Source organism: Phoxinus phoxinus (genome assembly GCF_949152265.1).
Source record: "Phoxinus phoxinus genome assembly, chromosome: 15".
Lineage (NCBI taxonomy): Eukaryota > Metazoa > Chordata > Actinopteri > Cypriniformes > Leuciscidae > Phoxinus > Phoxinus phoxinus.
This window is the reverse complement of record NC_136890.1, coordinates 30,149,070-30,174,414: the sequence shown is the minus strand read 5'-3', so window position 1 is coordinate 30,174,414 and position 25,345 is coordinate 30,149,070. Positions and strand designations below refer to the sequence as shown.

The following is a 25,345-nucleotide window of genomic DNA, read 5'->3' as shown; positions in this document are numbered from 1 at the left end:
TTGAAGTTTCTCCTTTTAAACTTCCCATTAAGAGAGTTTGCGTGCTAGATTTGCTGGTGTTGGTGGGAAGGCGTGAACAAATAAGAGAACTTGTTAATGTCAGCTGGAAAATAAAAAGTTAACTGAGAGGCACATTTTGATTTCTCTACAATACCGTGTCGTGCACTGACAACGACCAGGAAGGAGTGATAAGAAAGTAAAAAGGGCTAATTTAGATTTTATGTGGACTGAATGAATATTTGCTGTGTTTCCACATTCACACGCAGAGGTGGACAAAGTACACAACTTCCTTACTTGAGTAAAAGTACAGAAGTACTCGTTTTTAAATGTACTTAAGTATAAAAGTAAATGTCAATGCATTGTTTTATTATTGTTGCATGTAATAGCCATTTTACAGTACCGTATGCCTCTGAATCTATGCCTACCTACCCTCATATCAATATCACATGTATTTCTAGAACACAGTTCCAGTAATGAGATTGAATAAGTCACTCAATAACGTCCGTAATGGTTTCGGACACCCAAATGGCTGTTCCCTGTTTTTTGTCTTTTACTATGAATATGTTAGCCTTGTTATCTATAAGCTAGTGTGCTCCAAAACAATGACAAAATTCGTATTTAGAAGACCAAACCCAACGTTGAAAATTAAAATCATGTTGATGTCAGAATCCAATGTCAGATTGACGTTAATCTCCAACGTTGGACAGATGTTTTATCGTGGTTGAAAATCGGTTGACGTCAGAAACCAACATCAGTCGAGTTCTGACGTCAACCAGACTTTCATTTATAACCAAAATGCAACCGAAATCATCCCTGACGTTACTTTCTACTCAAGGACCTTGACAGAAATGTAGTGGAGTAAAAAGTACGATATTTGTCTTTCAAATGTAGTGAAGTTAAAGTAAAAGTTTCCAGAAAAAATAATACTCAAGTAAAGTACAGATACTCAAAAAGTGTACTTAAGTACAGTACTGTCCACCTCTATTCACACGTTTATCTTTAGAATCTGGATATTTTGTCTTTAACAGGTGCATAATGTAAGTCTAACAGGGGCTTTTTCCATAGTTTTTTTTTAATGATTCTGTCTGGAACAAACTGTTCGTTCCATCTGTCGCCGTGCAGGAGACTAATGTTGTCACAGATTTGATAATGGTTGACTGGTAACAAGGGCACATGTGGATTATTTGATATGATTGAACTAACTTTTAGTATTTGTGACATTTAGGGGAGATTTGTAAAAATAAACCAAATACTAAATGCAACGTGCGTGCAATTAGAGATAACGCCCTTTGATGTACTGATAAGACAATATGAGATACTTTGCTTTTGATATGCAATGCATCACACATGCTCCTGTATGCATGTAAATGGAGTTGGCTGCTGACCAACGAACCAGAAAAGGGAACAATAGCCACGATTTTAGTCCAGAAACATGCATGATTAGCAAGTGCATGGTCCTGATACATGTTACTGTACAGGCTCAGTAGGGGGTGATAGAGTTTCCTTCAAATGTTTGTGCCATTAAATTCATATAGCTTTCTACATGTCAACAGTTTATCTAAACATACCTGCTCAGCGTTATTATCTTTAAATTGCTGAGACTAATGGCAACAGGTCACCTGAAAAAATACTGTAGAAGACAGCTTTGTATTGCCCGCTTTAACACTGCGAATGCAACGCATACTTGCATTGTGTTATGAATTGCTTTCTGAAATTCCTGAAATGCATGTAAAGGCATGCTGATGTGAAACCAAAATTGCATTCATATAGACATTAAGCTCCGCCTCTTTTTAGCGCTGCACTCATTGTGTTCTGTCTTCCGGTTTGTATTTCCTCAGCATTAAGTTAAGATCTTACAGATTTATGAATGAACCGCTTGTTTTAAAATATTCCCGGTCTACTGACATTTGTTATGACATCCGCTTCAAGCATTATAATGATCAGGATAACTTTCATTAACTCTACTACAATAAGTAAATCCACTTCACCATGTAAATAATCTTTGACGGCGATGCCATAGAAATACAGAGCTACCGCAAAAACAGAAGTTCAAACAAAACAATTCTGAAGATGGCTGTGAGCTTGTTTATCTGGTGTGTAAGGTCTAAACAAATATATTGAAGTTCTTAAAAATAAAGAATCTAATTAAAACCAGTAAATGTTCTATAGAATGATGTCATTAAAGAACCTTTTTATTTTCCTCAAAGAATGTTTATTCTATTCTTTTAACCTCTTATTCTTGTTGTTATTATTTAGTTCCTTAGACAATAATCTATTCATTGGTTCTAGAACCCAGACACCAATAGCAATAATGAAACATCAAGAACTTGTTCATTTACAAAGAACAATCATCAACTTGATAGTTCACCCAAAAATGAGTTCTCATCATTTATTCCCCCTCATGGAATTCCAAACCTGTATGACTTTCTTTTTTTCTGTGGAACGTAAAATATATTCTGAAGAATTTTGGTAATCAAACTGTTTTGGTTCCCATTGAATTCTATTGTATGGTCAAATAAATACAATGGGAAATACTCAATAGGAACCAAAACAGTTTGGTAGCCAACATTCTTCAAAGTATTTTCTTTTATGTTTCTCAAAAATTCTCGTTTTTGGGTGGACTATCCCTTTCGAAATTCTATACTATACAAAAATGGCTCTTGATTAATGAATCAGAACATCTGTGAAGGGTCCTGGTTGCAGCAGAGACGAAACAGGACCTATGTGCAGCAGTCTTTATTTCAAGCAAAATCAAACTAACAGAAATACTCAGGACACTTAGAATTATATCACCCAGAAAAGCACAACCAAGCTTACAGTGACGTCGACAGACGACTAGACAGGATTAAACTCAGGCTTAAATACATAGGCGAATAAGAGGAACTAATGAGACTGATTAATAAGACACACCTGAACACAGTCAGTAACCATAGAAACAAACAGAGAGAGACAGAAGGAGAACTGAGGTAATTAACAGATTAGAATATTAACTGAGAAACTCAAAACTGTTATTTTTTTACATTCAACATCTCAACTGTGTTAATGTACATATATTCTGTTGTTACACTGGTTCTGAAATAACAAGGGAAGACAGAATATTTCTTCATTTTAAATGATGATTGGAAATCTGAAGTGTGACGTGATTTTATGTAGCTCTTTGGGCATCTCAGGAGTGTCACCCTTCACCCATGAAGTGCTAAAGCTGCCTGGGAAATGTCATCTTAGAAGGTGCTACAGTGTCAAATCCAAAATAAGCTGTCTGTATCATTTCATCTCTGAGCTTAGATGACCTTTTCATATACGATAAGAGTGGATACAGTATTCAAGACAGTGCACTCCTCCTGGCATAATGTCGTTTAGCTTTTTCCATGTTTGAACTTGCAAATTCAGAAGCACCAAACAAACTCACCCGGTGGAGACAATACTTTGCTATTATCGTCAGCACTCACAAGTGACGGTTTGCCACGCTGTGTTTGGGTTTCTCAGTCTCTAATCTGTATGGCTTGTTGCTGATGCTTTTTGACAGGGTTATGAGGTAGAGAACATCTATGCAGATGAAGTTCCCCCTCATTAAAGCACTCCTGTGAACACGAGCTGTCGCTCGCACTGCGTGAATTGTCAACCACGTCTTCAAATGCATAACTGAATAGCTTAATTCATAATAACTTGGTTCCAATAACAATTTGAGATATTTGAATTTCATGAAGGTCTTTTGATTTAGAGAGACTTTTAAGTTTATCCCACATTTGTGTGCAAATGTAATAATTTACTGTAAGAACTGGCCATTGGGAGTTGAGATGTTTAAGGGATGCTGTCGATCTCACTGACATTTTAATTAATTTGAATTTGGTCATTTAAAAAAAATTGCGTCAGCTCCAGTTTGGATCCAGCCTTTGTAAAGATTTCATATGGCACCAACACTGGCAAAGCCTCCAAATGATGGCAACTTAACTGGAAAATACTGTATGAACTGCTTAACTGAATACTTGACGTTAACTAACCACATGTATTATTGATACAAGAATCTTCTGTGAAGCTGCTTTGAAGCCTTATGTATTGTTAAATGTGCTATACAAATAAACTTAATTTGAAAAAACATACATACATAAACATAAATGAATAAATCCAAATAAATTACAAAATATTAATAAAAAATAAACAGATTAATTATGCAAATGGAAACAAAATCATTAGTGCATGTTCAAACAAAGGTAATTCTGAGTAATGTTAGACATAGACGGGTTTAAAAACTCATTTGACAACACATATTGAAAAGACAAAACACAAAAGAACACTCATGTACATAACAGAAGTGCAATGGGTTGTTAACGGTGTTTCAAGTTGATGTTCTCCACATTTTCACAATATTTTGTAAATCATTTTCAGTATAAACAGTCTAATTGTGCTGTTGCTTGTCCAGGCAGGTCCTGGAGGCTGCGAGGAAGTCCAATTTGACTGGTCATTTTAAATTTGTGGGATCAGACAGCTGGGGTGCCAAGAGCTCTCCGATCCTGGACCAGGAGGAAGTGGCTGAGGGGGCCGTCACCATTCTGCCCAAGAGAGCATCTATTGATGGTTTGAAATATTATACGCATATTTTAAGTCGCCATATAATAAATGCATGTTACTTAATGATAATTTGTGCTTCTATTATTTTTATTTTTTTAAGAAAATTGATCTTCCTGTGATGCTCATTTGATGTCTGTGATGTATTCGAATTAGATACTGATAAAGTATAAAAAATTAATTCTGTCCTACATTTCTTTCTAGTTCAATAGTTATTTCACTCAATTGTCACAATATGGTAGTAAAGTTGGTTGCAACTTCTATTTCTGCCATGTACACTACCGTTCAAAACTTTTTTTAAAGATATTAATACTTTTATTTAGTAAAGATGCATTTACTTGATCAAAGGTGACAGTACAGATATTTATAATGTTACCAAAGTTTTCCATTCCAAATAAATTCTGTTAATAAGAGAGACTTCTTTCAAAATCAACTTTTGATCGGTGTATCTTACAATTGTACTTAATTCTACTCTACTTAATTCTACTATAAACATAAAATTGGTAATTTTTCTGCTTTTCGATCAGGGTTTGACACGTACTTCATCTCTCGATCCCTGGAGAACAATCGCAGGAATATCTGGTTCGCTGAATTCTGGGAGGACGACTTTAGGTGCAAACTGACACGTCCAGGTATCAAGATCGACCCAGAAAAGAAGAAATGCACAGGTGAGAGCTCCTGATAGCCGTTTGCAAGTTAACTGATGTTTGGAGCAATGACAGGTGACCTTACAATGTCTTGGTCTTCCTTATTAAAATGTCTTCTGTCTTGCTTATCATTCACCTACTCTTTTCATTCAACACTTTGCTGTCTCACTGTGTTCATTTAATCTTTTCTCTCTCTCTCTCTCTGACTTTCAGGAGAAGAACGGATCAAACGTGATTCTCATTACGAGCAAGAGGGCAAGGTTCAGTTTGTAATTGATGCGGTGTATGCCATGGCTCATGCTTTGCACAACATGCACCAGGATCTGTGTCTGGGAGCCACAGGTGTTTGTGATAAAATGGACCCAGTGGAGGGACGTTTGCTGCTTAGCTACATCCGCGCCGTCAACTTCAATGGTGAGTTGACACACTTGATCAGAATCACTGAAGACGAGACCTGACCGGCATCAGAAATGCCATTAGACATTGCCAAAAGATGTTCAAAGGTCCAAACTAAACCCCATAGAGAGCTTTAGTTTAGCCTCGCAGGCTCATCTGGATTGAACACAAGTGTCATGCATTTTGACATGGATCTGCCCTGGGATATTTGAACACTTTACCCACAAATTACAATTCTGTTATCATGTTCTCATTGCTATGCTGTTCCAAACCTGTATACAGTAACTTTAGTTATTGGGGAGAAAATGTCTTTGTTGTATGCCTCATTTGTAAGTCATTTTGTTAAAAAAAAAGAATAAATGTTCATGTTAAAGTTTAAATTTGTAAGAATGTTAGCTCTAGACTATTATATATAATCACAGTGTAGGGTAAGAGCACTTTCAAGCTCAAAAATTTATTTTGCTGTATAAGAAGTTTTAGTTTTGCAAAAAATCACAGAAAAGTTGTCTTCGCAAACATTCATATATTTGATCAAAATACAGTAAAAACAGTAATATTGGGAAATATTATTACAATTCTATAATATTTTAATTCTAAAAAGTCTTCTATTTTAATATATTTTGAAATGTAATTCATTCCAGTGATGGCTAAGCTAAATTTTGAGCATCATTACTGAAGTCTTCAGTGTCTTCAGAAATCGCAATATGCCGATTTACTTATTATGAAACATTTTTTATCATCAATGCTAAAAAAAAGTTGAAACTGTGACTAGCTATATTGAATTTTGTGAAGACTTGGTAATTCATAAAAAAACGTGTATAGTTTTTCCAAACAATAAGCCTTGGATTACTAAACAAGTTAAAAGTTCTATTAACTTAAGGAATATTTATTTTAAACAAGGCGACAGTATTCGGTACAAAGAGGCCAATGAACAAGTTAGAAATGCGGTGAAATTAGCAAAATTGCGGTACAAGGAAAAGATAGAAACTATGTTTACAAATGGAAAGTCTCATGTAGCTTGGGACGGAGTGAAGTCTATTATCGGAACTAAACAGAAGAGAAAATGTATTCGTTTAGGAGGGAAATCTGATTATGAATTAGCAGATGTTTTTAATTCGTTTTATGTACGTTTTGACGATCATGATTTTTCAAGAGAATTGTCTGATTATAGGGGAAATTCTGTGATTCAGAACACTCCTGTTAAAATTCAAATTAATGAGGCTGATGTACGTAGCTGTTTTAGTCAGGTCAAGGTTGGAAAGAGTCCAGGCCCTGACCACATTGGTGGTAGGTTGTTGAAAAACTGTGCAGAGCAGCTTTCAGGGATTTATTCATTTATTTTTAATGAATCATTAAAACTTTCTAAAGTCCCTCGTTTATGGAAAGATGCCATTGTGGTACCAATTGCGAAAAAAAGAAATTCTTCTTCTCTTAAAGACTACAGGCCTGTTGCATTAACCTCCTTGATTATGAAATCTTTTGAAAAAATAGTAAGGAAGGAGATTTTAACCCTAACACAGCCAGCACTTGATCCTATGCAGTTTGCATATAGATCTGGTAGAGGAGTTGATGATGCTACTTGTACCTTGTTGAATATGATTTTAGGACATTTAGAAGGCAAGAAAAGTCATGCACGTTTGCTTTTTATAGATTTTTCTTCTGCTTTTAATTGTGTTCAGCCTCACATTTTGGCAAAAAAATTGATTGATACTTTTCAACTGGATTTAAATATTGTGTGCTGGTTGGTGGATTTTCTAACTAATAGATCCCAAAGAGTACGGGTCAATGGAGTGTTGTCGAATATTTTGATGTCCTCCACTGGTTTTGTCTCCTCTTTTGTTTTCTTTATACACCGATGATTGTCGTAGTGTTTTTAATGGGAGACACATTGTTACATTTGCAGACGACTCTGTGATTGTGTCTCTTCTCACTGAGTCTGAGCCAGATGTTGGGCCAGTGATCGATAATTTTATTCAATGGTGTGATGATTCATTTTTAAAAATGAATGCTTCAAAAACAAAAGAGATGTTTATTGACTTCCGTAAGAAGAGCTCTGCTCCTGTGTTGCCTTCTATCATAAAGGGACAGCAGGTAGAAGTAGTTAAACAATATAAATATTTAGGGACTATAATTGACGATAAACTACAATTTGAGGAAAATACTGATATAATTAGAGGAAAAGCTATTCAGCGTATGCATTTTTAAGGAAACTTCGACTTTTTAACATGGATGTTTCTTTTATGAAAATGTTTTATACATGCTTTATTGAAGCCATTTTAAGTTTTTCCATCGTCTGCTGGTATGGTAACCTTAATGTAAAGAACAGGAGGAAGCTGACAAGCATTGTGACAATGTGTAGCAAGATAGTGGGGACCGATTTAAGGAATATCTCACAGATTTATGAGTGCAGGACAACTAGGAAGGGCCAGGTAGTGCTTTCTGATGCTACTCATCCATTGTGTGCTGAATTTCAACTCCTTCCTTCAGGGCGGAGATTCAGACTCCCCTTGTGTAAATCAAATAGATATAGAAATTCTTTCATACCGGCGGCAATTAAGTTTTTAAATGATTTTTTGTAATTTATGGTAATTTATGTGTTGTGTTGTTATCATGTGTATGTGTATACTACTGCTACTACTGCTGTCTACACAAAGAATTGCCTTTAAGGACAATAAAGTTTAACTAACTAACTTTTTTTTGTGGTACTGGTGGTACATTATTCATAATTTTTTAGAGAGCCCAAAAGAACAACATTTATTTGAAATAGAAATATTTTACAACATTATGCATTTACTGTCACTTTTGATACATGTATTGTCTCATTTAATTCTGAATAAAAGTATTAATTTCTTTAAAAATTTTTTAAAAAAAAATCCCCCAAACCTTTGAATGGTAGTGTATATCCTTACAGACAACATACAAATATCAACTCTTTTTATTATTTAATTATAAAAGCATATTGTCTACAATTCATGGGTGCATGTTATTCCCCCAAAAAATGTTTTCTTAATTTATTTTTCTACTTCTAGAATGACATTTATTTTTTATTGATGTAACCAAGGCAGTGCAATTAATAAGGTTAATAATAACCAGTAATATACTTTTCACGATCCAATCAAATCCTGAAAAATGAAATCAAGCCCCGCCCTGCATTATTATATGCAGAATATTCCGTTTAATTTTGCAATATGTCACAATATTGAAGTTAAGTGTGTTGCGAATGACTGTTCTGGTTGCGATTAAATACAGAATGTGCTTAGTGCTTCACAGTACCAGTGTGGTGGCCTCGTAGTTCAGTATAGTTTGAAAACAGAAGAACAGTCTCTTTAAAAATGGCAAGTCCTGCCAAGTAAATCTAACTTTGCTCTGGTGTTGTGAAGCTGTCCATGAAAGAATTCCCATTAAATCACTTTCTCAAGAGTGACTGTCATCTTGCAAACATTTGGTTGTGAGCTCGCCTGGAGGGAATTGGCTGAACAAGCAATATGCATTATTGAGAAGGAGAAAATCAGTCCTTTTCTACACCAGAATTTCAAATGAAGCTGTCTTCCGCCTATAGAGGAAAGGACAAACAAGCAAAAGACAAATCCTCATCCGTCCAGGGCTAACTGAAGCAGGTTATGAGTGGTTTAATGATGTGTTCTTGCTTAGTTGGAGGAAGGGATCTAATGACTGAACTAAATACACATATTCAGGTTGACAAAGACAGACTCAAAGCGCTCACAATCAGAGCTGAATGTTTGTCCATAGTGCATTCAGAGTTTACCATTCAAATATAATCATGGACTAAAAACAGATATTGCTGCATGCAATATGCAGCAGGATCAAGTATGCATGGATGGAGGATCTACAGTATATGACAGATGGTTGTAGAGCGAAGTGAAGATGTTTAGAGTCTCAGTGGATAAGGAGTGACAGGAAGAGGAGCTATAGCTAGAACGTCTCTTTATTATATATCTAGCTGTGATCACGCTCATCCTCTCAGCTATAATTTACTATCACCTCTGTAATGTATTGCTTTAAAGACCCAATGAAATCAGAACTGTTTTTTTTTTTTTTGCTTTTAGTCAATGTTTATTAGCTTTGAGATCATTTTCTTTAAGGCTGACAAAAGTAACAATATGTGTTTAAAATGTGCAATATTTCTCTTTCAGGAAATAGATCAAAATGATCAGTTTGCATAATAAAATAAGATGAGCCCATTGTCATTCCCCAACTTGCTATATTTAATAAAGATACGAAAGACAAACTGAAAGCAAAACAATCAAATAAAATAAGTTGAATTTGTTTTTGGAAAATAATGACATTTATGATGTTTCTTGTTGTATGATAACATTATATGAATGTTTCTTTTTGGATTATCAGGTAGCGCCGGCACTGCCGTTCTGTTTAATGAAAACGGTGATGCTCCTGGACGCTATGACATCTTTCAGTACCAGATGACCAACACTTCTAGTCCAGGATACAGAGTCATCGGCCAGTGGACCAATAACCTGCGACTCAACGTAAATTGACTCCAATTGCTCATTAGCATACAGATTAATTATATTGACAAATAGTTTGTTCACCCAAAATTCTGTCATCATTTACTCATCCTCACGATGTTCCAAATCTGTACGACTTTCATTCATCTTTGTAACACAAATCAATATATATTTTTAATAAAAAAAAGATCATAAAAGTAATCCACATGAATTGAGCGGTTTAGTCAAAATTTTCTAAAGAGACTTGCTTGCTTTATATGATGAACAGTTTGAATTTAGTATTTTATTCACATATAAAAACAAGAATGAAACTCATTGGTTCTTGCACATCAAGCGAACATGCCTGAGCTTCCATTTACCACAACTGATGTGTGAGTTGCTGAATATGTGAATACTTAGCTTAAATAATACTGTTCATCATATAAAGTGAACGTGTCCCTTTAGAAAATTTTGACTAAACCGCTCGATTCATATCGATTAGTTTTACGATCTCTTTATGAACTTTTTTAAGCGTCAAAGTGGTAGTTGCGTAGACTGTCAATGGAGGGACAGAAATCTCTCAGATTTGAATGAAAATCTTAAAGTAAATTATGACAGAATTAAAATTTGTGGGTGAACTATCCCTTTAACAGTTAGTTGACCTTTTTGGTTCAACAGATTAACATTTTCTTTCTAGTTTCTCAGTAAATGTTCTCTGTATTTCATCAGGTAGAAGACATGCAGTGGACTGGTGGAAACCGTCAAATTCCGGACTCTGTTTGCAGTTTTCCGTGCCAATCCGGTGAGAGGAAGAAGATGGTGAAGGGTGTCCCGTGCTGTTGGCACTGTGAGCTCTGTGACGGGTATCACTACCAAGCTGACGAGTTCAACTGCGAGATGTGCCCTTTCGACATGCGGCCGGCCCTCAACCGCACAGCCTGCCGGCCAACTCCCATCATCAAGCTGGAGTGGCACTCTCCCTGGGCCGTTATCCCTCTGTTCCTGGCCATTCTTGGCATCCTGGCCACCCTGTCCGTCATCATCACCTTCATCCGCTTCAACGACACCCCCATCGTGAGGGCCGCGGGCCGCGAGCTCAGCTACGTGCTCCTGACCGGGATCTTTCTCATCTACTTCATCACCTTCCTCATGATCGCTGAGCCGGGAACGGTGGTGTGTGCTTTCCGCAGGCTTCTGCTGGGTCTGGGCATGAGCATCACGTACTCCGCCATGCTCACGAAGACCAACCGGATCTACCGGATCTTCGAGCAGGGCAAGAAGTCCGTCACGCCTCCAAAGTTCATCAGCCCCACTTCACAACTTATGATAACCTTCGTTCTGATCTCAGTACAGGTAAGCGTGGTAAATCAGAGCTTGAAGCAATGTACTGTAGTGATAATTATTTTACTGTTTTGCTTCCTCTAGTGTGCGTGCAACCCATGTTCTTTAAGTCCCAAATCTCATGGAATTGGTTACTGTGTTGGGCTGTTTTAAAATCGCTACAGTATTACAGTACTGTTCAAAAGTTTGGGGTCAGTAAGATTTTTTAAAAAGTTTTTATTTAATCAAAAATACAGGACAATTTTTTTATCCTGAAATATTATTACAATTTAAAATAACTTTTTTATTTGAATATATTTTCAAATGTGATTTATTCCTGTGATGCAAAGCTGAATTTTCAGCATCATTACTTCAGTCTTCAGTGTCACATGATCCTTCACAAATCAGTCTAATTGGTTGCTCTATATTTTTTTCTTTTTTTTTCTGATTGATTCTTTGTCTTTGTCTACATTATAAATGTATTCTCTGTAACTTTTGATTAATTTAATGCATCCTTGCAGAAAGCATTAATTTCTTCACAAAAAAAAAAAAAAAAAATCATAATGACCCTAAACTTCTAAATGTTAGTGTACATATTTTCTTTCCTGTGGAATAAACATATGAACCTTTTAATATACCCTGTATATTAAAAGAATAGTTCACTTTAAAATGAAAATTATGTCATCATAGACTCACCCTCATGTTGTTTCAAACCTGTATGAATTTCTTATCTCTGTTGAACACAAAGGAAGATATTAAGAAGAATGTCAGTAACCAGACAGTTTCTGGGTCCCATTGACTTCCATATATATTTTTTTCCTACTATGGAAGTCAATGGGACCCAGAATAAACTGTCTGGTTACTGACATTCTTCTTAATATCTTCCTTTGTGTTCAACAGAGATAAGAAATTCATACAGGTTTGAAACAACTTAAGGGTGAGTATATGATGACAGAATTTTAATTTTAAAGTGAACTATTCCTTTAAGTTTGCACAGAAGAAGTATTTAACACAAAATGACACACATCACCTTTCAATAACTTCATGCGTTTATTAAAATCTGTAGCTTCGGTGAGGACAAATGATTGAATTAAGGAATTATTCATTTAATTAGGAAAGAAAATTCTTCTTCACATTATCCAGAATTCTGTCAGATGCACCTTTAGTCCTTATCTTACTGAAACGTACATGGACCTTTCTGTCTCACCTTAGCCAAACATGGGTTCATGAGCGACACAGAGCCACTGGTTATGGTAACTAAAGCCCCATATACTGTTGTTCCACTCTCAATATGTCCCTGTGGATGAATTTTGAGGTTTAGTCAATAGCAGTTTCCCAGCCAAGCAGATTCTCCTGTGTTTGGACACCCTGCCGAAGCTGATAAGCTGCCTGCAGACCTCATCATGTTGAGTGCTCTGGCTTCATTCTGCTTGTGCTAGCAAACGTGCCAGCCACGCTAATGTGCAAAAGCAACAGATTCAACATCAGTAAAGGCGGAAAAAATGCTTGAGTGATTTACAGGTGACAAGAAAGCTCCTCCGCTGTCGATACACATCGTGTCTGCTGATAAACACCTCTCCGATTAAAAACTGCTGATTGGAACTTTTACAAAAGAATATTTTAAACGCTTTTGTAGTTCAAGCTTAGCCCCGGAATTATGCGCATGACTCACTGGCAACTGCGTGGGGGAGACGAGATTAACAGGACGTTAGCGGGAGAATGATTGACAGCAGGACGTTTCTCGGCACCTCCTCCAGCACATGTTGGCAGATGTGTCACCGAGTGCTGAGTGGAGAACGGAACTCCGCCGAGCGATTCTGACAGCAACATCTGTCTCCGCGGCAACACGCCGGCTGCCCGGCTGCTGTTCTGTTCTCCTCCCAGCCGTGGAAGTTTCTGGGAAAGTTTTGAGCCTTACCTGATGAGCACCCTCACTCAGGATCAGTCACTTCCGGGTCGGAATGAGAACAGGTGCAGAGGACGCTCTCTAAATCACGCCTCTCACAGCTGCTCTCATCCGGTGACCCTCCGCACTTACATGGTGAATGACTTTGCTACATTATGATTTATGGTAATCAATCTGTAGTTGTTTCTGACTTGTTTTCTGAATGCATTATGGTCAAAATACACACAACTTGAATCGTTCCCCTGTTTAATTCAGAATTAAAAACATTACATTTTAAATGCTACATTTCAGCTGAACTAGACATAGCCCCTTTTTTTCGTTTCAGAAATCTAGGCACGGTATTATTAAGCGAGGAGAGGATCTTATAGTTTCTTTTGTGTCTGTAAAAAAGCACTTTAAAACCCATCATTAAGAGCAATCATGCTGATAGGTGGCCTATTTTAACCAGTAATCTTGTGCGAAGTCGTGTCTGCTGAAGACTGGCTAAATCACATCCCTTTTTACACTATGTTCTACATCAATCTAACAGCAGCTCTTGACAAATGAGTCTGACCTTCTGACTGACTCAGTCTCGCCGTTAATGATAAGCTTTTACTTCCTCCCGTCTCTTGCAGGTTGTGGGTGTTTTCGTCTGGTTTGGCGTGATGCCGCCACACACCACCGTGGACTACGAGGAGCAGCGGCCGCCCAATCCAGAGCTGGCACGTGGCGTCCTGAAGTGTGACATGTCTGATTTGTCGCTCATCTGCTGCCTGAGCTACAGCATCGTGCTGATGGTCACATGCACTGTCTATGCGGTCAAGAGCAGAGGCGTGCCTGAGACTTTCAACGAAGCTAAACCCATCGGCTTCACCATGTATACCACCTGCATCGTCTGGCTGGCGTTTGTGCCTATTTTCTTTGGCACAGCACAGTCCACTGAGAAGGTGAGATGTGCGTTATCATGTGATTGAATATTAATGTTGTTAAACAAATGGTTCATCCAAAAATGCAAATCATTTACTCAACATCTTGTCGTACCAATCCTGTATGATTTTCTTTTTTGCGTGGAACACAAAAGGGGATATTTGCAAGACTGATCATCCAAAGTACACTACTGTTCAAAAGTTTGGGTCAGTATTTATAAATTTTTTTGTTGAAAGAAATTAATACTTTTATTCGGCAAGGATGCATCAAATTGATCAAAAGTAACAGTAAAGATGTTTTTTAATGTTAAAAAGATTTCAATTTCAAATAAATGTTGTTGGTTTTTATACATCAGATATATCAGTTTCCACAAAGCTGTTTTGTGTTTTCAACATTTCAACATTAATAATAAAAAAAAAATCTTGAGCAGCAAATCATCATATTAGAATAATTTATTAAGGATCATGTGACACTGAAGACTGGAGCAATGATGCTGTAAATTCAGCTTTACATCACTGGAATTTAATTTGATAGTATATTCAAATAGAAAACATTTTAAATTGTAATAATTTCTCACAATATTACCGTTTTTACTGTATTTTTGCATTAACATTAAAGCATTAGAAGGATTAAAATTCTTACCGACCCCAAACTTTTGAATGGTAGTGTATAAAGTGACGAAATGCACTATAAAAGTGGTTCGACTGACTCGTACTCTATATTCCACGTCTTCTGAAATCATTTGAAAGCTTTTTGTGAGGAACAAACTGAAATTTAAGGTTTAATTGTTGCTTCTTTGTTGTTTAAATGGTGCTTCTTCACCACAATGCTCAAACTCATTAGCATATGCACATATTCAAATGTCATTGACGTGTAACCGAACACGATACGGCAAGTTTGACCGTGGAGAAGTGCAAATGAGACCTTTGGGATGGTTTGAGGTTTAATTTTACCTCAATCTCCATGTCCTGATGAAAAAGCCTCCTCAGAAGTGGATTGCAGTGGGGTTTTAGGAGAGGAGTAATCCTCCACTTTCCCACTCTTTTTTTCTTGTTGAATATACCGATTTATGCATGAATTTGTCATATCATGAAAACAAATTCTTTTGCAAATGCTGTTTTATATGGAAGTGTTTTTCATCATTACCTGGTGGTGTTGCTAGTTGCTTCTGTGTTACTGTTCTATCGTAAACCGTAAGGCTTTTCTTCTACATTTGCAATGGGACAGAGAGCAAATGCTACACATGAAATATTCGGATGTCGCCATCCATCTTCAGAACACAATATATAGAAATGCAACACCATCTCTCTTTGAAACAACTTCCAGTATTTACACCACAGTTCTGCTCCAATCCAGCAACAAAAGAGCAGAGCTTAGTTGCCGTTTAAGTCCTTAAGTAGAAAATTATGTGAAATGAAGTCATTTCAATATGAAGGCATTGAAGTAAGCAACAACCTGCCAGGCTCACGATAACAAGTCCAAGTTGAATTGCTCACAGTTTCTCTTTTGAAGAGGCCTTTGATATGGCAGACATGGAAAGGGATGAGATGAGAAAAAACAACATTTCATTTCTCCCCTTTATCTCCCAAAGACACACCATGACACAGAGACAAAGACTCTTCCGCCCACCAATGAGGTTCCGGGGGTTTGACTGTGGGAGGAGGTTGATAACGGGAGTCTTTGGGAGCCTGAAAGACAATGTCTACCCATCTTAATAAAGCCAGAAGCCTCGTCAGCGGGAATTAGGAATTAGAGCATTAGTTATTGCTGCATAGATTAAGCGACCCAGGTAGCTTCCCACTGACATGCCGTTTAATGCGCCGCGCTAATACTATACGTGTCATTTCCTGGTGAGCACTCTTGGGTGGGCAGGTGCTCTTTTATTTGCCTTTGGCAGCCACATTTGATGAACATTGTGAATGTTTATATTGATGCATTGCCATGGCCTGTCCAAAGGAGGATTTTATTACTCAAAGGTAGCGTTTTCATAGCTCAGAAGGCGTTAGATGTTTTATTTAAGCATCACATTTGACGTTTCTTCTCTTCATTTTAGAAAAACAAATTATAGAGTATATAGAGCGATACAATTAATGTGTATACTTTAATACACCATTCGTAAGTTTGGGGTCAGACAGATTTTTGAACACATTAATACTTTTATTCAGCAAGAATGCTGAAATTGATCCAAAGTGACATCAAAGTAAAAGATTTATATTTCAAATCAATTTTGAACTTTCTATTCATCAAAGAATGCTGGGGAAAAACGTGTCACGGTGTTTTTAACATTGATAATAATAAATGTTTCTTGAGCACCAAATTCCACTTTGCTTAAGGAATACATTACATATATTAAAATAAAAAACAGATGTAATCATATTTTACGGTATTAATGTTTTTACTGTATTTTTGATCAAATAAATGCAGCCTGAAGAGACTTCTTTCAAAAACATTAAGAAAACAGACCCCAAACTTTTGAATGGTAGTGAATAATAAATATTTTTATTAATAATTATAATAATTAAGTAATTTGTTTCTAATTTTTTTATTTTATAATTTATGTTAATTTGAATTAATAATTATTTATTTGTCTTTAAAATGTGTCAAAAACAAAAACATTATTTAACTTAAAAAGTATATAATTTGGTCTTGGAAGAAGCAGATGAGAAATGTTTGAGTTCATATTTGTAATGGTCTCTGTCTGTTTTGGTTTGGTTTTTATTCTGTTACCTGTGCTGCTTTTCCTGAGTTCTGTTTGCTTGTTAGTTTTTTATGGTTTCTTATTGGATTATGTTCACCTGTTGTTCATTTAGTTATCTCTGTGTATTTATACCCTTTCCTCTTCTCCTTGCTCCGTGTCGTCTAGTTGTACTTGGTTGTTGTTTATAGCTTTCCTGTGTTCTCCTGTGTTCCTTGAATAGCGATTAAAGGCTTATTCTAGTAATTCTCCTGCGTTGTGCAATTTGTGCAACCAAGCGTGACAATATTGAAATGACTTTTGAGTTTTGCATATTAGCTTAGCTAGTCTTAGCATTGTTGAGATCTCTTCTGAAACACTGAGATTACTAGAATCTGTTCAAGAGGACAAAACTCTCCATTTCTTCTCCATTTAGTTCACCCAAAAGTTATCTCATCATTTACTCACCCTCATGCCATCCTCAATGTATATGACTTTCTTTCTTCAGAAACAATATTTTTTTATGAAAATAATCCATCTTTGTCCATATAATGGCCGATCGTGACCCCAGTCGATGAATTAATGTCTGTCTGAATGAATCGTTTGTGTTTATCTGACAAAAGAAAGTCATATACATCGGGGATGGCATGAGGATGAGTAAATGATGAGAGAATTTTCAGTGAACTATTCATTTAAAGTGATCTCAGTTGAGATCTTGTCTTTCTTTTATAATAAGGTCTATCAAAAGTGATATATAACTCTATCCTGTGATCTATAACTCTTGGCGTTCCCATTTCCTGCGTTTGATCCAGATGTTCATCCAGACGACGACGCTGACCGTGTCCATGAGTCTGAGTGCCTCCGTGTCTCTGGGGATGCTCTACATACCGAAAGTCTACGTCATCATCTTCCACCCGGAGCAGAACGTGCAGAAGCGCAAGCGCAGCTTCAAGGCCGTGGTGCAAGCCGCCACCATGTCCTCACGCCTCTCGCAGAAATCCATCAATGACAAGCAGAACGGAGAGACCAAGATCGAGCCAGACAGGTCACAGTAGCAGGTAACAGCCTCTCTCAGACCCTTGGGAAAGTGCATGGAGTCTGTTCTGGATCTCCCGAGAGGCCAATAAAGCCTGGAAGAATGACACAAATAAATCAACCTGTCTAAATGACATAAAATCACTCTTTTAAAAATAAACGCTCCAATTAGAACCAAAAAGGTCATACGACTGATGCCTTCGAGCAGGGCTTTTATGGTAGCACTTTACAATGAGGTCTCATTAACATTAGTTAATGTATTAACTTACATGAACTAACAATGAGCAATACATTTGTTGCAAACCTTTGATAATGTTAGCTAGTAAAAATCCAGCTGTACATTCATTGATTGTTCTGTTAACAAATGCAACATTTGATTTTAATAATGTATAAGTAAATGTTGAGATTAACAATACAAAGATTAATAAATAGTTGGATGTCCACCGCAGGATTCAGCGAGCCCTGTTTGTAACCGACCATCGTCCTGAAACTCTTGTAGTCTGAGTCCTGCTGCCAACTTCTAAAGTTCACGGTTAATTCTAACGCGGCGTCTATTGACGTAGAGAACCGAGTCATTTCGAGAGACTAGAATATTATAGTCTGATCATTCTAGCAACCATCTAGCAACACCTTATCCACCAAGCACTAAAAACATTCAGAACACTAATCCTAAAGCCCTGCCAACAACCCAATAGCATTGTGTTTTTATCCTGTGTTTTGGTTCTGCTGTGAATTCATATTTGCTGAAAAGAGAAAACTGAACTTTTATGGCCTTTGAATGACTTATGCCAGGAGATCTGCTGAGAAATTCTGCTCCGTAATATATTTCATTGCAATAAACTGTCCTCAATGCTTCCAGAATGGGATTGTTAGGGAACTCGATGCTTTAAATCCAATATTTAAGGTACCCTGAATCTTTTTACGTGAGTTGAAATGAGTGCTCCCTCACATTTTTATATCCATAACATCTCCCCCTCTCTCTCTCCCTCTTTTAAATGCCGGTGAAATGCTTTTGGGTTTATTTTCCACTTGTTCTCTATCTCTGCAAGCACACATTTGCTTCCTCAACACATGCAGTTTGAAGCAGCACATCTCATTACTTTCATATTACTGAGCTTTTGGAAGCAAAAAATCACTAAGCCTGCACGAAATTCTTGAAATGATGCTTGTTGATATGGATATTTCTCGGCATTGCAACAATATTTGGGTGCACAAGCGAACTGGAGGTAGAAAATGAATTATGAAAAGCATGTGGATAAAACTACATTGAATATAATTCATTTATGGACTTAATGACCCCATTTATTAATAAAACAAATGCTAAATGATTCTATTATATATTACGAGTGCTCCTTTCTCCTCTCTCCCCTTAGGTACTGAGATATAGACCTTATATAATTTTGCCATGTGACAATTAGTCCCAGTGTCACTTTTCCTTTCTCTTTTTCATTTTTGCTTACTCCAGTTTTCAGTGTCACATGTTCCTTCAGAAACCATTCTAATATGATTTGCTGCTCAGAAATGTATTATATTATCAATGTTGAAAACTGCTAATATTTTTGTGGAAACCTTTTTTTTTTTCAGGATTCTTTGATGAATAGAAAATTAAAAAGAGCAGTATTTATTTTAAATATAAATCTTTTGTTACATTATAAATGTCTTTACTGTCACCTTTGATTAATTTAATGTGCTCTTGCTGAATAAAAGTGCTAGTATTAGTATTTTTAAAGACACCAGTTTGTATATAATGCTATTTCTTTTGCAGTACAATAGCAGATTGGTAACTTCCCCGACCGCAACGCACCAGTGCTGAAATGTGTGGTTCAGTCATTGCAGAAACTAATGCTAGTGCAAATCATCAGCTCGACAGTTGATTGACAGTCATAAACAGTGATGTGTGTGTTGTTAGCTGCAGTGATCCCTGAAGAGGAGAGTTAGCATTGTCTCACACTTGCCCTATCGCTCCTGCGCCGTCAAACAAGAGATTCCACCCCCGGCTAGACAGTTTCTCATGTCAGTGCAGGGTAGATCACTGGACAAAAAGGCATCTGCTGAAGTAACTGCCCTCATTGTATATACATTTACAGTCTCTTGCATCTTCTGTTATTTGATTAATCATTTTTCATAAACTGTTACTATTATTCATACTGAAGGTCAGTGTTGGGGAAAGTTACTTTTAAAAGTAACCCAGTCACATGGGTCAATAAAAAAATAAAAAAATCTAAACATTGAGAAAATCTCCTTTAAAGTTGTGCATTTATGTTCGCGATTGTGCTGCATTCACTCACAAAAATAAATGTTTTATATATTTACAGTACAATGTTTTCAAAATATCTTCATGGAACATGATCTTTACTTAATATCCTAATGATTTTTGGCATAAACGAAAAATCGATAACGACTTGTGACTGGTTTTGTGATCCAGGGTCACATATTGCATTACTCTATTAAAAACTTTTTATGGAAAGTATCATGTTATGTTACTTTTTTCTCACCTGGGCTGGGCTTGCTAGTTTGTTTTTTAATAGCTTAATAACTGTTTCTAACTTAAAGGCCCTTTCACACCAAGTGTCGGTGAGTGCATGGGCAAAATGTAATATTCAGATATGCCATTGTTATCCTACTACGATTGCAAATGATGGTATTAAAATGAATCGCACGTAACGGACGTCATCTCTTAGAAATATTTATTCTGCCTGAGGCACAATTTTGAGAGTATTCCCTTACTGCTATCAAAAAGGCCTATTATAACTGCCATACTGCATTCATGGGAAATGTGACCGAAACCCTCCAGGACTTGAGTAATAAAGGAAAAACACCCACATATACCACAAGAAGCGTTCGTGTGTTTGTGTGTGTGTGTGTGTTTTTGTTAAAGGAGCATTCAGCAGCGTGATGTAAAAACAGTACAGATCTATTCAGAGCAGACACACTGTGATGGCACATCTTGCTTTCTCTCCCGATCTGTCATTCGTGGGTGTTGCTTACAACAAGAGGAAGTTGTTAAGAGGGATAAACAACATGTCAGCAAGTCACACTTTTCATGTCCATAGTTGTTGCTTTACCTTTTGTGCCCAGACTTGTACCACTATCTATCTATCTATCTATCTATCTATCTATCTATCTATCTATCTATCTATCTATCTATCTATCTATCTATCTATCTATCTATCTATCTATCTATCTATCTATCTATCTATCTATCTATCTATCTATCTATCTATCTATCTATCTATCTATCTATCTGTCTGTCTGTCTGTCTGTCTGTCTGCACATACAGTATATAATATATATATAGCCTATATACACAGTATGTATGTATATTAGGGCTGCACGATATTGAAGAAATATGTGATAACGTTAAATAATGCGATATTCGATATGCGATACGATATTGCTTTAAGTGTGTAAAATAAATAATAAAAGGACCATGTGACACTGAAGACTGGAGTAATGATGAAAATTCAGCTTTACTATCACAGGAATAAATTATCTTTTAAATAGAAAACAGTTATTTTAAATGGTAATAATATTTCACAATATTACTGTTTTTACTGTGTTTTTGATCAAATAAATGCATTGGTGAGCATGAGAGACAACTAAAAAAAAAAGAAAAAAAAGTTTGATCAGTACTAGCATTCATATTTCAATATATGGCCATCAATAAAGAAAAATATTTTTTTTTGCCAATATCATGCTAACCAGGAAATCCTTGCTGCTTGGTTTGAGGCTATTTCATGTCTCTGCTTTGATGTGCAGTCTCTGTAGCAACCCTTTAAAAAGCACAAACGCACATAAAGTGCCAAGCTACTTTTTTTGCTGAGTGTTGCTGAGTTTCTCATATTCACAGATCTGTCTTTGTACTTACAGATGACCCCTGGAACAGCTGTGTGGATCTCAAATCACTGAGGATCGGGTCAAAGGGAGAGTTTTGCTGTGTTGTATTTTGTGATGCCAGGTGAGGAAGTTAATAAAGCCGATGTTACTGACTGTGAAGAGCAAACTGCTAACACTGCGAACAGAAAATACTTTATTGAGCATCTTTGTCCAACACTTGAAATGCTTGATAGATAGAATGTCTCCAAAAGCCTTTCTCGTCTAGAAGATTTTTGCGGATAGCACAAGATGATTTGGAAAAATCTCTTGTCCCATTTTTACCTCAGAACGTGCTTATTGTGTGGTCGTTGTGTTAAGGTTTTAGCATGAGATGTTTACAGTGGTGCAACTTTGGACGTGCACACAGTGACCGAGTAAAAACCCAATGAAAGACCACCAGACTGAAGAGACACTCTCCTCACCTTTAACCGTACAGCAAAGTCACTGCTTTATCATCTCCAAATGTGTCATAATACACTATTTTATTTTAGGTTGTAAGCTCAAAGAATGAATTAGACACTATTTGAGGCAGTTGTGCATTTGATAGCTTTGTGCATCTTGTATATCTCATATTTATTTCAACAATTCTAACTAGATGTTATTTATTTAATTTTTATTTTCATATAATGTATGTATGTATTTATTTAATTATGGATCTCCTTGGCCAAAGACATGTTGGTGCTTTTATAAAGAGATATAGAAAATAACAAGAATATTTCAGAACTGAATATCAATAGAGCATCCAGAATGCACCATATTAAAGAATAATGTACAGCAGTTCAACTTGTTAAACATTGTAAATAGAGGACTCTGGAGTTTTAATGGATGTAAGTATTATTTTGTGTGTTCTGACGCGGTTGTTTTGTGTTTGACTGACAACATGCATGGGAAACTATCTGAACAGTCTAATTGTGTTACATGAGTAAACATGACTGCTGTGTGTTTTGCCCACGTCACATTAAAGAAATGTCAGTTTACGTCTTTCAATTTTTTACATCAGTGGTTCATTATGCTCTACATTGCTTGAGTACATGCAACACAACACTGGCAGTGTCTATATGAAGATGTCATATTTGAAGCAGTATTGATGTTGAATAGTACAATCCATAACAGAAAGAGCAAAACAATCAATTGTAATTAAAATGAATGCTGATGTCAGAAAGCCACAATAATTCCTTTATAAAATAACAACAGTGGTTCGCTGCTGAGAATCTTTCTTAGTTCAGTGTTTCTGTTCTCAAAAATCCATCAATAAAGCCCTACAGCAAGATGTTTGATACATGGAAAATAATATGTTCGGTGTGTTCTTTCCACGCACGACTGAGAACAAAAGAAATGTTTTAATATAGTTTTCTTTGCTCATATTATTGGTTTTAGGATCTATAGTGTGCTTTTCTGTTTATTTCAGTGCATGCAACATCCGCATTTGTACACTTTTTATAAATTATATTTGGCAAAAGCTGTTTGACTTAGAGATATTTCATCCAAAATGAACACTGTCATTATCTACTCACCCTCATGTTATTCCTAACCAATATGCTGTTATTTTTTGGAAAGCAACAGTGTGTTTGATTAATGTTTCCGTTCACCTGTCGTTTGTTAATTACCTCGTTTAATCTGTGGCTGAATCCGAAATTGCCCTCTAAACCCTCATTCACTATTCCCTACATTAGTCCACTTATACAGTTCACTTGAAGGAGTGAATGAAAACGAGTGAGCGAATTCTGACAGCCGTTGAGCGTACATCGGATGCACACTCGTTATTGTGGTGCATTGTGGGATAGAATGAATGCACTTAATTATGTCCACTATGGTTTCGGACACCACTACAAATGGCTGTCCCGTCAAATAATGGCCTGTTTAAGGTAATAGATTTCGGATTCAGCCTGTTTCGTTCAGTTCTTTGTCCAGTCTCGTCTTTGTGAAGTGGGTGTGTTACCCCGTGTTTCTGCCCTGTGTGGATTATTGAATTAAAAGACTATTTCATTGCCTTCCTCGTCTTTGTGCGCTCTATGTACTGCCACTGTGACAAAAGACCGGACCAAAACAGTAGTTAATTTTGCAGCGTTTTCTTTCTTCCCTTTTGATTTATTTTCCCCCTCATGGATTTACCTGCCATTCAAGTGCTCTGCATGGAGCAAAGGGACCGTCCACTGGAGGACCTGGCGTGCCAGACTCGCATGATGAAGGGTCTGCCGCGAGTGAGAAACCAGAGCCAGGGCCTCCCAGAGAGTCTGACCAGGTGTGTTGGAGAAGAGCCTCACAAACACCACCGCAGTCTAGGGAATGTTGGGTCCCGTCTCTGTGGACATTCATGGCATGAATGAGTTTAAAGAGGATGCTGTCCTGTGTTTCCCTTTACCTCTGGTCCCACCCAGCCCCAATTCTCCTATATCTTTGTTGGTTCCAGTCCAAGTTTCCAGAGTCCACACCCAGCCTCCCTCTCCCACCTCCTCTATCAAAGCCAGCCAGTGCGTCTGGCCCACTTTCACTGACCCCCTCCTGCTCCCCTCCTCATCCATCCACCCTGATGCACTGCATGAATGCGCATTTAAGCTTCCAGACACCAGTTCCGTCCTGGCAAGGGGATCCCCTTGGTCTGTATCAGTCCTCCAAGCCCTTGACTACACCTCAACCAACCCTACGACCCTTCAGCATCTCCTTGGCTCCACGTTCCCTCATCTCCACTGGGGTTCGTCAGTCCTCTGACTCCACCTGGCTCCCTCGTCCCTCCTGCCCCGCCTTGGTCAGGCATCAACCCCACTGCACCACGGTCTTCCACTTCTCTGGCTGCGCCTCGTCCCTCCATCCCTCTGGCTATGTCGGGCTCCTCCTTCCCTCCTCCCTTGGTTCTCGCTCCCTCCGGCTCCGCCCGGCTTGCCGAACACCCGTCTCCACCTCAGTCCCGTGAGCCTGCAGTTCTGCCTCTGCCCCTTACCTCGGGTCTCAGTCTCCTCCATTCCTCCTGGGACTCCTCCGTCTCCGTTAGGCGTCACATGGTATCATCACGTGATTCTCCACCATGGCTCCTCCCTCCTACTACACCATGAAGTGTTTTGCCATTTAAGACTATAAGTTACTTATCGTCTGTAGAATATCTGTTGGGGGATCAACAAAATAAAGTGATAGCAGATATTAAGCAGACAGTCTACTAATACTCTAATGACAGTTAGTTGACATGTAGCTGCAAAGTTACTTATAGTTAGTAGAATGTCTAAAGTGGACTATCGAAATAAAATGTTACCTACTATTTTCTTGCATTCTTCGTCTTCATCTTCATGCGCTCTATATGCAGCCACCCGTGACACTTGCCAGAACAATAGCCAAGTTTTGAGAACATTGCCTTTTAGCTGGGTTTACGTTAGATCTTAAATATACAGCTAACAGTATTGTTCTCTTTATTAAGACCAGAGGAAGAATCACTTAAAATAATGCATGCTAACACTTAAGAGTCCAAGTTCTCATGCATTTTGAATGCACTACTATTGCATTGTCACATGCAATGCACAAACCACTTTACTTAGGTATAAATATTAATGTGCATTAAAGAGAATCA

General features: G+C 37.3%; 1 protein-coding gene across 2 annotated transcripts in view; it reads left to right on the top strand.

The window, feature by feature from the left end:
• grm6a (glutamate receptor, metabotropic 6a) overlaps positions 1 to 23,780 on the top strand; it is a 48,886-nt gene extending 25,106 nt beyond the window's left edge. For both annotated transcript variants that reach the window (XM_079637293.1, XM_079637294.1), the window contains 8 exons: positions 4,421 to 4,575; positions 5,094 to 5,234; positions 5,427 to 5,627; positions 9,975 to 10,114; positions 10,802 to 11,425; positions 13,913 to 14,224; positions 17,691 to 17,936; positions 21,784 to 23,780. In XM_079637293.1, the coding sequence (XP_079493419.1) occupies positions 4,421 to 4,575; positions 5,094 to 5,234; positions 5,427 to 5,627; positions 9,975 to 10,114; positions 10,802 to 11,425; positions 13,913 to 14,224; positions 17,691 to 17,933 (1,816 nt within the window). In that variant the 3' untranslated portion in view covers positions 17,934 to 17,936; positions 21,784 to 23,780. The remainder of the gene's footprint in view (positions 1 to 4,420; positions 4,576 to 5,093; positions 5,235 to 5,426; positions 5,628 to 9,974; positions 10,115 to 10,801; positions 11,426 to 13,912; positions 14,225 to 17,690; positions 17,937 to 21,783) is intronic.
• Positions 23,781 to 25,345: the final 1,565 nt, after the last annotated feature.